The following is a 15344-nucleotide window of genomic DNA, read 5'->3' as shown; positions in this document are numbered from 1 at the left end:
AGATTTTCCTCTCATTGTTCAAATGCTTGTCATCTGAAGTCAGGAATCAAAGATTCAGACTGAAGGACACTTGTACTTGTATCTGAGATCAGCTTACTTGTTAGCCCGTCTGTTTCCATTATTAAGAGCTCGATGTAAACAGGAACTTTGTCTGCCTTGGTCACGGTGACATGTGACGCCTGGAACAATGCCTGACACACAGGGGATGCTTTAAAAATACCTAATGAATGAGTAATGAACTGGTCCTTGTTAACAGACATTTGCATTTTTTTTTAAAGGATTTGAAGATTTTATTTTATTTATTTATACAAGCACTGGGTACAGTCAGAAGTGCGGGAGAGTGAGAGAATTCACCAGAGCCAGAGCGGGGAGCAGAGCAGGCAGAAGGACCGAAGTACACTGCTGAGGGGAGCAGCGGGCAGCAGGAGAGGTCTGCGCGCCATGTGGGACCCTCCTCCGGTGGCCGGGGAGCAGCCGGGGATTGAACCGGCGCTGCAGAGGCTGTGGGCAGCATCGCAACCCAGCGCTCAACCGCTGCGCCACCGGGGAGGCCCCATTTGCATTATTTTTAAATTTTTGCTATTACAAGCATTACTGCAATGTGTGTGTTGTGTGTGTGTGTTGTATGTATGTGTATAATTTGCTCAGGCCCCCACCCCTATCACTTCTTCCTCACCACCCCCTGAAAGCAGGCTGGCTGAGGTGGCCTATGCCTCTCAACTGTTAGTTTCATGCTCATGGGCTGCTGTCTGTCTTGCCTCCCCATGCCCGGCGAAGCCACGAGACAACTGTCACCATGCCCTACTTGAATTATCTCTCCACTCCTGCTTAGCTATCCGTCTCAGACAAGCATGGTAAAAAGACAATTAGTATGCAGAGACAGTGAGAGCAGAGCTGAGCTCACCAGAGCCGGGAGGGAAGGCGACATGAAGTGTCAGCTTTACTCTGGCCCTCTTCCCCTGTGCTTATTAAAACTAGCTGAACTACATACAGTACAGTTTCCTGGGGGGGGTCTCATTCTCTCTCCACCCACCCGTCCTTCCCTTGTTAATGCCACCTCCTATTATCGGTGACGACAGCAGGTCTTCAGTAAAGTCTTCTGATGCCCTACTGGAGGGGCAAATCCTGTATTATATGCTGTGAGCCACTTTGCACACCCAGACTTGTTCACACAAGCCCAGTAATCTAATGCCTGCTCCCCTAATTAGACAGCAAGTGTTATAAAGGTGGGAGCTATACCTTTTTTTTTTTTTTTAATTGAAAACACTGGACCTCCCTGGTGGTGCAAGGGGTTAAGACACAACCTATGAAGCTATCCACAACTTCTGCAGCACGAGTTCGATCCCCAGACGGCCAGGGAGCTACCCACATGGTGCAGCAGACCTCTTCTGACTCACCCGCTGCTCCCCTCAGCAGTGTATTTTGTCAGTCTGCCTGTTCTGTTCCCCACTCTGTCTCTGGTGAATCTTCTTACCCTCCACCCCGGACCTCTGGCCTGTACCCCAGCTCTTGTATGCATAAATAAATAAATCTTTAAAAAATAAATAAATAAATTGAAAACACCAGTGGCCAGTAAGTGCCTGATCCACACTGAACATCTGTTTCCTGATATTTGAATTTTAGAGAGGATAGGAGAGGCCCTGTTTCCGATTGAGCGAGGTGCATGACCACAGCCAGGAGCCACGCCGGCTCCTCTGGGTCACATTCTGTTCGGCACTGCAGCTGCGCCTCCTCAGGAACACGGAAGGGCTGAAATGGAGAAGACTTTTTGACCAGAGATCTGAGTGAGCCAGGTAAGATGACACTGGAGATATAAGGCGCCTGACTTTACCATATACGCTGTGGCAGATAAAAATATAATGAAAACACTACAGTTCTTGACTAGGTGTCAGCTTAAAAAGCGTCATCTATTAAACAGGACAGGAGTAGACACATCACAGAGAGGCACGGCAGGCATGCAGGGAAGACAGGGAGAGGGAGAGAAGTGTCAAGGTAGACTATCCACTGGGCCTTAAGGGGGAGGCACCAATAGGATGAGAAGAAGAGATGAGAATGAATCCAGGGATTGAGAAGCTTGAGAAGGGAAGCCGGACGTGGGTGCGCAGAGCCAGCAAGGAAAAAGGGGTTGCACTGAGGCAGGCGCTTTAAGTTTGGTTGTGAGAATTAACACCTCCTCCTTGTTGCTCACTCTGTCTTCTATAAACATATAAACAGATGGTGCTGGCCAACCTGGACTCCTCTGCTTAACTGGTTCCCATATTAAACACGCAGCCTCCAGACTTTATTCCGGACTAATGGTGAAGAATGTTAACTAGCAAACAATCGTCTGTTCCAAGTCACTGCCCACTTTCTGCCTTAACAAGACAATAACCGGACTCTGTCCATCTGTCCTGGGCCCCACCCCCCCTGTCTTCCCACACACTCTGTCACTTCTCTCAAACATAAATTTGATCATGCGCAGAAACCTTTCCACGTCTCCCTTATCCTATCACCCTTACCATAGTCTGTGCCACCTTCATCTCTTACCCTCAGACCACACCCTCCTACCGTGTCTCTCCTTGTTCACTTTTGTCTGCCCCACATCTATTTTCTGTATAACAGAGTGATTTTGTTAAAGCCTATCAGACTGGCATGTCTTTACTTAAGCACCCGATAGTATCCTAATTCACCCAAGTAAAAGCCATTCTTTGCAGTGGCCTATATGGCCCTTTACTATCTGGCCCCCCACCCCCTCCCTGACCTGATGTTGACCCTCATTCCCTACCTACTACTCTCCCTACTTCATTCACCCTGCCGTCCCTTCAATTCCTGGAACACACTACACACATTTCTGACTTGGAGTCTCACTCTACTGGTCCCCAACTTGCTACCGTTTTCCTGCCAACGTGCACATGGCTCCGCGCTCACTTCCTTTAGCTATTTGTTCAAATGTCAGTGAACCTTCCCTGAGCACCCTACATAAAACAGCACTCCCACCCTGCACTTTGTTTTTTTTTTTTTTTAAAGAGGCATGTTTTATTTATTTATTTGTTTGTTTGTTTGTTTTGTTTATACAAGCACTGGGTACAGTCAGAAGCGCGGGAGGGTGAGAGAATTCACCAGAGCCAGAGCGGGGAGCAGAGCAGGCAGAAGGACCGAAGTACACTGCTGAGGGGAGCAGTGGGCGGCAGGAGAGGTCTGCGCGCCATGTGGGACCCTCCTCTGGTGGCCGGGGAGCAGCCGGGGATCGAACCGGCCCCGTGGAGGCTGCGGGCAGCTTCCCAACCCAGTGCTCAACCGCTGCGCCACTGGGGAGGCCCTGCACTTTGTTTTTTATCATAGTTCTTACCACTTGACATAACACATTTTAAATAATATCTCGTCTGTAACTCACAGCCTAATATAAAGTCGGAGGAGAGCAGGAATCTTTTCTATTATCTTTATGGTTCATTCTCCACTGCCTGGCACACTGGAGACTCAACAAATATTTAATAAATACTTTTCTTGAAATAGAAAATGAGATTCCTAATGTGAGCTTCAGTCATTCAGAGGCTAGTCCCCACCTTACTCCCACCGCCCAGCTTTGGATTCTCCCCGCTGTCCACTATAACCACCTCGGTTTCAGCTCGCTGAAACCAAATCTTCTCTTTCTCCTCTGCTAGTGCTGCTTCAAAATGCTCGGCCTTTTTTCCTTGCCAAGCTAACATTTATTCACTTGACTTGGGCAAGTTCTCTCCCCGGAGACGGGGAGCCGCCACTCCTACCCCAGGCCTAGGCCACACCCTCTTACAGCCCCAGTTCCCCTCCTGGGCCCCTGAGCACAGCTCACAAGATGCTAAAGTATGTGTCTGTTCCCTGGTGTCCCCTGTGCTCCCAGAGCACAAGACCTTGTATCAGTCACCTTCAAATTTCCAGAGGCCAGAACCAGTGTGCTATATAAAAGATAATCAAGAATTTGCAAGATTCAATAGGTATTAAATACACTGAGATCCTTGGTATAAGTGAGCCACTCTGAGTGAGATGAGCTTTCCAGCATTCCCAATGCAGAGACCACACCTTGGACTGTTAATAAAACAATCCAGTAATGTCTTATAGACACTGCTTGCTCTTCTTCTGGACCTCATTACCCTTTTAAAAATTAACGGGATCAGGACCTCCCTGGTGGCACAGTGGGTTGAGCATAGTGCTGTTAAGCTGTCCGCAGCCTCCGCAGCGCAGGTTTGATTTCCGGCCTGCCAGGGAGAAACCCACATGGCACGGCAGACCTCTCCTGTCTCGCCCGCTGCTTCCCTCAGCAGTGCTTTCGGTCATTCTGCCTGTTCTGTTCCCCACTCTGTCTCTGGTGAATTCTCTCACCCTCCCGCACCTCTGGCCTGTACCCCAGCTCTTGTATAAATAAATAAATCTTAAAAAAAAGTCTTTAAAAATTAACAGGAACTGACAAATGTTCTCCTTCATCATGCTGACATAAAAAGAACTCTGGCCAATAAAACAAAACAAGCTTTTAGACTGTAAGATCAATTAACAGTTACCAGAAGGGCAGAGACAGGATGATGGGTAACTGGATAAAGGGGTCAATCGTATGGTGAAGGGTAGAAATGGGCTTTTAGTGTTGACCTTAATGTAGAATATTCACATGCTGACTTTTAATGATGCTCATCTTACATAATGTCGCTTATATGGAGTAACATGTACATGTAACGTTTATATAATGTTATAATATAATGTCACTTCCATAAAAAGAAATAAAATGGGAAGAAGAAAAATAGAACCATGGTTAAATTGTGGGGCTCAAAGCAAAAAACTAGAAACAAGATATACTACTTCACAGGTTCCAAAAAAGTTCCATAACTAATAAATGTGTAATCCCCTTGGGTAACTCAGACTCCAAGGGATCCAATTTTCTTACCTAAAAAATAGGTTCTCCTGAACTGAAGAAATAGAGTGTTAAGAACAAGTTTTATAAAAATGGCATTTCCAGAAAGGACAAAAGGTATAACTATAAACTCACTCCCTCCAGTTCTAACACACACCAACTCTAGAAGAGACATCAGCTCAAACCGTAACTCTGGCAACTTTATAATTATGAAACTTTGCAAAGCTGAAAACCAGAGAAGGGCAGTGAATGAGTAAAATTAATCTAATTTATAAAAACTACCTTCTAAGACCAAAGTTAGTTTGCCCAATTTGAACACATTACGTTTAATAAATACAGTAAGGTATTTTCACGAAACTAGTCAGGGTCCTCTGTTATCAGACCAATAATAATTTGGTGAGCTGACACCTGACAGCATACCTGTAGGCTGAGTGCAGAGAAGAAACAGAACCGCAAGCCACCTAACAGCGTCACCATGTACAGTATTCCACACTGGAAACCTAATCCTTGACTTCTTTTTTTCTTTTATGTACTGGAACCACCAAGAGCTTCAAACATGTATTCAGTCCCTCCCCTTCATCTTTCAAATCCAACTCAAATCCTCCCTTATCAACAATGTCACTAAGCCAGGCAATTACATTCTAGATCTGCGCTATGCTGTCTGTCACGGGAGCCACTTGCAATTGGCCAGTCCAGGTTGAGCTATGCATTAAATGTAAAATACATACCAGAATTCAAAGACTCAGTACCAAAAACAGAGCACACATCGCAATAGTTTTTAAATAAAGATTCATGTAGAAATAATATTTTGGCTATATTGGGTTAAATAATTTGTTTAACTAAAATTAGTTTAACCTATTTGTATATTGTACCTACCAGAAAATTTTAATTTCTTTTTTTTTTTTTTAAGATTTATTTATTTATTTATTTATACAAGCATGGGTACAGTCAGAAGCACGGGAGGGTGATAGGATTAACCAGAGCCAGACTGGGGAGCAGAACAGGCAGACCGACGAAACACACTGCTAAGGGGAAGCAGCGGGCACAGCAGGAGAGGTGTGCATGCCATGTGGGACCCTCGCTGGTGGCTGGGGATCGAACCGGCGCTGCAGAGGCTGCGGGCAGCTTCCGGGCAGCTTCACAGCCCAGTGCTCAACCACTGCGCCACCAGGGGAGGCCCAGAAAATTTTAATTTCTCTATATAGCTTTTATTTGTTTTGTTCTGGCTTCTGTTCTCCAAGATACTAAATCATCTTTCTCTCAAACTTTGCTTCTGGCCATATACCTTTGGCCTTTGTATATCCTGTTCTGACCATAATGTACTTTCTTCCCTTAACTCTACAGGAAAAATTCCTGGTCATCCTTCCAGAGCCAGTGGTCCAATGGTCCTTGCCTTTCTGAAGCTTTTCCAGATTCTGCCTATCCCTCCATCCCCTCAACATCTGGTCCATATTTCCATTTCAGAATGGTAGCAATTTTTTCATATTTTTCTCTTTCAACAATTTCTCTAATTTCCTTTCATTTCAGCATCCCTAAAACCAAAAGCATGCTGGAATTGTCCAGAACCATGTGGGCAACTAAGAAAGATTGCCCATGCATGGAGGGTCCTGCCACACGACTTTTTAAAAGCTCCTCAGGTGATTCATTCTAAAAGAGCAATAGCAACATCTGCTGCTCACTCACCATCCTGAGATCAGTCATTTACATGCACCCTCTTCTCACTTAAATTCCTCCCTGAAGACTCGCAGCTGCTACACAGGAAGAAGGGATCTCTTCCCAACTGCTTCTGAAGCATGACCTTGCTTAAGAACCACCGCTGGCACAGAGCAGGCACACCAAAATGTGTGCTAAGTGAAAGAACAGAGTGTCTGGTTAATTCTTAATAAAGGAAATGAAGAGTCATTTTGAGGATTAAAAAAAATATTATGTATTTGTGTATTAAATTACTGGATTCTGTATAGCAGGTGCATAGAGGAATATGATGGCATTAATGACCATCTCTAAAAGCTGGTTCCTACTAGACATCAAACAGAAAAACCTCTGACAAATCTACTTAATAAAGACATTAATAAATTTAAAGGGGTAAATTCACAACAGTGGGTTAAGAAATGGGAAAAATTGTATTCTACTGACAACTGTGGGCATATCAACAGACAAAGGATAAGAAAACAATAGCCTTATATGATGATCTAGATGAGACAGGCTCCATACACCTCCGTAAAACATTCCACCCAGATACACATTTTTCTCAAGGGCACATGGAATGCTCTCTAGAACAGATCATGTGTTGGGACACAAGTCAATAGTTATGAAGACTGAAATCATTCTGACCATTCTTTTTTTTTTTAAAAAAAAAAAGATTTATTTATGCATACAAGAACTGGGGTGCAGGGGGTGAGAGGATTCACCAGCGACAGAGTAGGGAGCAGAACAGATGGATCTACACTGCTGAGGGGAGCAGTGGGGAGACAGAAGAGGTCTGCCCCACCATGTGGGTAGCTCCCTGGCCTGCCAGGGATTGAACTCGTGCTGCAGAGTCTGCGGGTAGCTTCACAGTGTTGTGCTTAACCCCTTGCGCCACCTGGGAGGCCCATTCCAACCATTCTTTCTGATCATGCTGTAAAACTAGAAATCAACTAATAAAAAAAAACTGGAAAAAATTCAAATGTGGAGATTAAACAACATGCTGCTCAATAACCACTGGCTTAGAGAGGAAACTACAGCAGAATTTTAAAAATACCTGGAGACTAATGAAAATGAAGATACAAGCTCTTAGAATTTATAGAATGCAAAGTAGTGTTAAGAAGGAAATTAACTTCAATACAGACCTACATTAAAAAGCAAGAAAAATCCCAAATAAATAATTTAATATTACACCTAAAGCCATTAAGCCAGGCGATTATGTTCTAGGCTCAGTGCCTGATGTGCGGTGAGAGTTCGGTAAATGTTGCTGATGTGCTTTTAGAATGAATCACCTAAGGAGCTTTTAAAAGTCATTTGGCAGGACCCTCCGTGCACAGGCAATCTTTCTAAGTTGTCCATGTGGTTTGAGAATTCCAACATGCTTCCCTAAAAGATGCAGAAGTGAAAGGAATTTGAGAAATTGCTGAGTTGAAACTTGAAAAAGAAGAACAAACGAAGCCAAAAGTTAGAAGGAAGGTCATAATAAAAATTAGAGCAGAAATCAATGAAATGGAAGTCAAAAAGACTACCAAAAAATCAATGTAACCAAGAACCGGTTCTTTGATGGAACCAAGATTTGGCTTACAAAGAAGAAAGAAAACATTAACAGAGTAAGAAATACAAGAGGAATGGGCCTCGTTGGTGGCACAGGGGTTAAAATCTCAGCGCTATCAAGCTATCACCAGCCACTGCAGCATGAGTTCAATACCTGGCCAGGGAATTAACCCACATGTGCAGCAGACCTCTCCTGTCTCGCATGGGGCTCCCTCAGCAGTGCATTTAGTAGATCCACCTGTTCGGCTCCCCACCCTGTCTCTGATGAATTCTCTTACCCACCCGCACCTCTGGCCTACACTCCAGTTCTTCTATGCATATATAACAAAATAAATCTTTTTAAAGAATGAAATAAAAAAGGAAAAATTACTGCAGATATCACAGGCATATAAAGGATCATAAAAGATTAATATGAACAAAGATATGACAAAAAAATTGATAATCCTGAAGAAACAGATATATTTTTAGGAAAATGCATTTTACCAAGACTGAACCAGGAAGAAACAGAAAACTTGAATAGACTGATTACAACTACAGAAATTGAAATGGTAATAACAAAACAAAGTCCAGGACCAGATGGTTTTATGAGTAAATTTTATCAAACCTTTAGTGAAGAACTTACATACATTTTACTGACGCTATTTCAAAAAACTGATCAAAGAAGAGGGAATATTTCTAACCTGTTCGATGAGGTCAACATCACCCTGATACCAAAACCAGACAAAGACATCACAAAAAAGGAAAACTTTTTTCCCAGTATCTCTAATGAATATAGATGTGAAAATTCTTAACAAAAGACTAACAAATCAAATTGAACAATATATAACAAGGACCATGCATCATGACCAAGTGGAATTTATTCCAGTGATAGTTTGACATGTACCTATCAACTAATGTAATGCATTTCATCAACAAGAAGAAAATATAAAAACCATGTATGATCAACAGATGCACAGAAAGCATTAGATGAGATTTAGTACCCATTTATGATGAAAGCTTAACAAAATGAAAATAGAAGGAACCTACCTCAACATAATAAAGACCATATATCACAATACTGCTAGCATTACACTGAGCAGTGAAAACCTAAAGGTTTGCTCTTTAAGATCAGCAAGACAAGGATGCCACTGTCACCATTTCTGCTTAATTTATTATTAGAAGTTTTAGCAAAAGCAGTCAAACAAGAAACAGAAGAAAGCCAGACTGGAAAAGAAGAAATGAAACAATACATACAGACAATGTATCGATATAGAAAACTCCTGAGGACTCCACTAAAAAGCACGAGAAACAATAAATGAATTTAATAAAGTGACAGGTTACAAAATTAACAAAAACCTGTTGCATTTTTATGTACAAATAAGGAGCAAGAAGAAAAAGAAATTAAGAAGACAATTCCATTCACAATCACATCAAACATAAATACCCAGAATTAACCAAAGAAGTGAAGGATTTACACAATCAAAACTATAAGAATCTATTAAAAGACACAGAACAAGACATTAAGACATGGAAAGTTATTCCATGTTTGTGGATGGCGAGAATTAACATAGTTAAAAAGACTATTGTAGCAGTAACAATACATAGACTTAATGCAATCTTCACTAAAATTCAAATAGTTCTTCAAGGAAATCGGACAATTTTCCAAAGAGGATATACAGAGGATACATATCACTTCTAATAAGGGAATTGTGAATCCAACCCACAAGAAGATATGAACCAACACTTGTGACAATGGTCTACCAACACATGTGACAAAAGACCCCCAACAGGGTCTCCCTGGTGACACAAAGGGTTAAGTCTCAGCAATATGAATCTATCTGCAAAGCAAGTTCTGAGTTACATCCCTGGCCAGGGAGCTGACCCACATGGCGCAGCAGACCTCTCCTGACTTGCCCGCTGCTCCCCTCAGCAATATATTTCAGTCGATCCACCTGTTCTGCTCCCCACTGTCTGTGGTGAATCCTCTCACCCCCTACCCCCAACACCTCTGGCCTATACCCCAGTTCTTGGATGTATAAATAAAATAAATCTTAAAAAAAAAAAAGACCCCCAACAAGTGGTGTTAGATAGGAGGTGAGAAGCCAGAACCCTTACAAATTACTGAAGGGGATTTAAATTAGTGTGGCCACTGGAAAGCAGTCTGGACTTATCTTAAAAAACTTACCCTAAAATATCATGCCATCCAGCAATCCCACTTTTGGGTATCTATCCAAGGAACTTGAAATCATGAACTTGAAAAATCACCTATGTCACCATGTTTACTGAGGCATTATTATTTTTTTTTTTAAAGATTTTTTAAATTTTTTTTAATAGAGGCATGTTTTTATTTATTTGTTTGTTTTGTTTATACATGCACCGGGTACAGTCAGAAGCGCGGGAGGGTGAGAGAATTCACCAGAGCCAGAGCGGGGAGCAGAGCAGGCAGAAGGACCAAAGGACACTGCTGAGGGGAGCAGCGGGCGGCAGGAGAGGTCTGCGCGCCATGTGGGACCCTCCTCCGGTGGCCGGGGAGCAGCCGGGGATCAAACCGGCGGCGCAGAGGCCTCGGGCAGCTTCGCAACCCAACGCTCAACCGCTGCGCCACCGGGGAGGCCCTACTGAGGCATTATGTACAATAACTAAGATGTGGAAGCAAGCTCCGTGCTCGCGGATAGGGGGCTGGAGAAAGACGTGGTGTGGAATACCATTCAGTTGCAAGGAAAGATGAAATATTATCCTTTACAGTCAAATGGAAGGAAATTGAAGGGCTTATATGAAGGGAAGTAAGCCAGAAAGATAAAGACACATATTGGATGATTTTCACATATATGAGTAATATAAGGAAACAAAGGAGACAAACCAGCAAAGCAAAATAATTATAAACTAGGAGACACTGATAACTGAACTAAGGTTTCTGAGGTTAAGAGAGGGGGAAGGTAGGATCAAGGGAGTATGTAAAAAAGATTTTCTACATTTGTAAACTTACTTCAAAAGAAAAAACCTGAAAACCTACTCTATTAAGGTAACTCTATTAAGATTATAAGCACTGAAGTATTAATAGAAAGTACTGATGTTTATAGTTTGCCTGCAGTGCATTAAAAGATAAAATGGTATACAGGAGAAACCAAATATTGTAAAATATTAAGAGGAAAAAATATTGCATCACATTTATAGGGAAATCCATATTGTAATTAATTAAATGCAATAAAGGTGATGAGTGAAAAAAACAAGAAGAAATGAGAAAAATTTCAACAAAGTGCTTCACTTTTAAATTCTGAATTACTGATGGTGACAGAAGAATGTAGAAACTTTAATAACTAAAGAGGAAATAGAGAAGACAGCTCTCAAATCATGCGGGTTTACCCAGTATTATTTGTAACATTTTTAGGGGGAAAAAAACCTGAATGTCCTATGAGAAAAAGTTAAATGAATTTGGGTATCTTCACGCAAAGCAACATAACACAACCCTTAAAGGTGATTTAAAAATCCTCATAAAATTATATGAAATTTAAAATAGTATAATTGAATGTATTCCCTTAAAATGGTTAGGAGGAAAACATGCATGGGGGGGGGGGAAAGAAATTAATTAACACAAATACAGAGACACTAAAGAAGAGAGATCATAAGTGGCTTTTTTTTCTATGAAAAAGCCTGTATTACATATATTCACATACTTTAACAAGGAATGTTTTGATAAAAGTAGTACAAGACACAGAAAAGTCAAGAAGAGAGTCCTATTTTTATTTATCTATTTATTTATTTTTTGAGAGTCCTATTTTTAAATAAGTCTTAGAGGGACAGGTGTTGAAAACTTAATATTATCATAAAGGCAAAATTTCTTAAAGCTGTTCAATGAAATCCTCGTTTCATGCAGCTATTTTACCAGGAAATCAGTGTCAGTGTAACTGGGAATATATCATTTTGCTATGTTAGGAGCAGAAAATACAGAAAGCATAACTGCTGCTGGGGGTTAGGTGGTTAATGGACACTAGTTCATATGACACCCCTGACCACATGGGTACTCTGGAGCAGGGGATGAAAGGAGTCAAGTGGCCCTGCCCTAGGGGAGTCGAAAGCCCTTACAGAGATGAGTGGATAAACATCACCTCTGCGGGGAAGGAGTGTCTGAGCTGAAGCTTAAGCTCAGGAAGAGGCTGCAAAAGGGATTCCTAGACAGAGGGGCCCAGAATGCATGTGCCACTAGCATCCTGCACTGAGCCAGCTTTTGCTCGTCTGTTCATCCTGATGAGGCAACCACAGAGCTCTTGGGCTCTGGAGTCAAAAGAGAGCAGGCCCTCGGCCCTCTCTCCACACCCTCCCCTCCTAGGAAGAACACCAAGAAACCTGGTCTCCACAGACAGCTTTTTCCTTATCAAACTTCCCCCATTTCTTATTGTTCAACTTTCAGGTTGCCCAGCATCTCTTTTAATTCTTAACTGAGAAAGCAGTACAGGGACAGAGAAGAAAAGACGAATGAGGAAGCGCAGCATTTACATACACAGAGCTACTGAGGACCCAGTGCACCCTAAGGTCTTTCACAGTATTCCCCTCACCCCCTTCTCTCTCCCTTCCACCTCGGAGCCACTCCAGGTACTTGTTAGCCAAACTCATAGGAGCTCTGGCTTTGAAACTCTTCCTTCTATACTTGGTCATCCACAGCATTTTTTTTTTTTTAAGATTTATTTATTTATGCATACAAGAGCTGGGCACAGGCCAGAGATGCAGGGGTGGGGGTGGGGTGGGAGGGTGAGAGGATTCACCAGAGACAGAGTGAGGAGCAGAACAGGCGGATCCACTGAAATACACTGCTGAGGGGAGCAGCGGGTGAGTCAGGAGAGGTCTGCTGCGCCATGTGGCTTGCTCCCTGGCCGGGGATTGAACTCGTGCTGCAGAGGCTGCGGATTGCTTCATAGTGTGGTGCTTAACCCCTTGCACCACCAGGGAGGCCCCACAGCTATATTTAAAACTAAAGAGAAAATGCGCTAATTACCTGCTCAAAAAACTGGGTTCAAGCTACACTTAGCCCTCTTGCCGTTCCTAGACACACCAGCACAGATCTGGCAGTGGGGACCTGAACAGCTACTCCCTCTACCCAGAGCACTTTTCCCCACACAGGAGCATCAGCAGCTCCCTCACTCAATCCATCCTATCAACCCCCCCCCCCTTACCTTTTTCTTTCTTTTTATGTTCTCAGATATTGTTGCATTCTAGGTTATCATGTGAATGACTTACTGATTTTTTCTGTTCCACCTTAAGGAGTAGGACACTTAACAAGACTAAAACAAGACAGTTACTTGGTTTTAGGAGAGCCAGACCAAATCTCTGTCAGCCATATCTTTATATACAAAGTGTTTCCTCCACAGCCGTGAGAATTAGTGTGTAACAATAAAAAATCTAAAGGCATTATACACAGTGTATGTTTAATTGCAAACTGTCCTGAGAGCACATTACTAGTCACTTATCTGGATTGAGCCTATTTGCCACAGGCACCTAGCAACCAGAATCTGTGCCTTTTCCTTACTTCTAACGAGAGTGTGGATTAAACGCATTTGGACCTAGTATTTTCACCTACTCCATGTAAATGAATGGATCCCCTGAGAGGACGTGTGTCTAGAAAATGCCTTCTAGAAATGCGTTCACAAATCGGCTTCATATTAAGCTGAAGGTGGACAGAGGGGGACGTGCACTGTCACATGGTTGTTAAACAGAAAAAGTAAGTTGGGGCGGGGGGGGGGGAGGGAGGGGAAGGGAGGGGGGTGGAGTCTATCTGCAGCTGCCTCTTTCTAGGCAAATCTTGACCGAGCTTCTTTGGCGCCTTAAGCTCCCGCTCCTCGCCTCAGTGACAGTTACTTCCTTTTCTACAGGCCTCTCTTCTGTCACCCCACTTCTCCATCCCGACTGACGGGGCTCCAGGAACTGGCTCGGCGCCCAGGATTCTCAACTTTGACACTTCCCGACGCACCCATCCGCTTTCAGCTCCTCCCACCGGGCCACACGGCCCGGGCCCCTCCTCAGCGGGCCCCTCTTAGGCAGCCCCCCTCCCAGCTCCGGACACTTCGGGGTTCGCGAGGCTGGAGGCTCCGGGGGGGCCATCGGGCCAGAAAGGAAATCGCGCAAGCGGAGAACAATGACAGCTCCAGACCCGCCGGGGATGGGGGCCCCGGGGGGCCGCTGGGGGCGGGAGGGGGCGCCAGGGACGCGCTGCTCACCTGGGGCGCGGCCGTCGGAGGCCTCGGGGCCATTCCTGCCTCGCGGAGGCCCGGCTCCGGCCCGGGCTGAGGGGAGAGGAGGCCCACTCTGCGGGCGCAGCGCCGGCCCCGCCCCGCCCCGCCGGCCCCTCAGGCGCTCCTCCCGGGACGGCCGGTGCGGGGGCGCGCGGACCCCGCCGGGCCTGGGCTCGGGTCCCCGCTCCACACGCTCGCCGCGCCCGGGCGCCCCCTGGCCCCGCCCAGCCCCCCCCGCGGGACGGTGGGCGCGGCCGCGCGGACACGCGCCAGGCTCGTGGGAGGTGCCGCCCGCGGCGCGACTAGCGCCCTCCAGGGGGCCCCGGGTTTCGCGACCTCGACCCCCCCAGGACTGGGGCTGGCTCCCCCCGCCCCCGCCGCGCCAACTCTGAAGTGCGGACGGGCGGCCCAAAGCCGCCTTTAGCCACACGGGGGTCGGACAATGGCCGCAGCGGCGGGGCCGCGCCGGAAGTGCGCCTGCGCACGCGGAGCCTCGCTCCCGCAACCGCCGGGCCGCCGCGGGCGCGCGGACTACACCTCCCAGAGGCCCCCGCGCGCGGGACCCGCGGGGGGGCCTGGGAAGACGCCGCGCCGCCCTCGGGCCGCCAGCTCGGGTGCCGCTGCGAGCGCCCTGCAGGTCCCGGGCTGGGGCGTGGGTCCCTCAGTGCATCCGCTGACTCCGGCAGTGGTCGCTGCGCGCCTCCTCTGTCAGGGGCGAGCTGCGAGGGGCGGGACAGAGCCGCAGATCGGAAAGATCCCGTTTTCGGGGAGCGAGTATGCACTCACGTGGACGAATGACAATAAAAAAGTGAACAGCAACAAGTTGCTTTTAGGTTTTGACTTCAGCTCTGAGAATTAAACAATGAAGGAAGTGAGGCAACTTTGCACCTTCATCACAAAATGTAATTTCCGTGGCCTCTTCTATGCCAGCTTCACCTGTGGGTCATCACTGAAGGTGAGGACACTGACTTCCCAGAACACGATCTATTAAGACTAAGCTACATGATGAAATATTTACACAGGAGAGAAAAAGAAATGTCAGGTAAACC

The 15344-nt window shown here is 45.3% G+C and overlaps 1 protein-coding gene across 5 annotated transcripts in view; it reads right to left on the bottom strand.

Annotated features, from left to right (window-relative positions):
* ZFP90 (ZFP90 zinc finger protein) overlaps nt 1–14375 on the bottom strand; it is an 84198-nt gene extending 69823 nt beyond the window's left edge. For 4 of the 5 annotated variants that reach the window (XR_008552396.1, XR_008552397.1, XM_054696938.1 and 1 more), the window contains exon 1: nt 14281–14375. Coding sequence is in view for 3 of the 5 variants with exons in the window: in XM_054696938.1 (XP_054552913.1) it covers nt 14281–14313 (33 nt within the window). In the remaining 2 variants the exon portion in view is untranslated. The remainder of the gene's footprint in view (nt 1–14280) is intronic. The other variant, XM_037515974.2, reaches the window with a different exon arrangement.
* Between the last annotated feature and the right edge of the window lie 969 nt (nt 14376–15344).

Source organism: Talpa occidentalis, unplaced genomic scaffold, assembly GCF_014898055.3.
Source record: "Talpa occidentalis isolate TD23 unplaced genomic scaffold, MPIMG_talOcc4v2.1 talOcc4.17, whole genome shotgun sequence".
NCBI lineage: Eukaryota > Metazoa > Chordata > Mammalia > Eulipotyphla > Talpidae > Talpa > Talpa occidentalis.
Note: the sequence above shows the minus strand (reverse complement) of the source record. Positions and strands in the feature narration are given on the sequence as shown.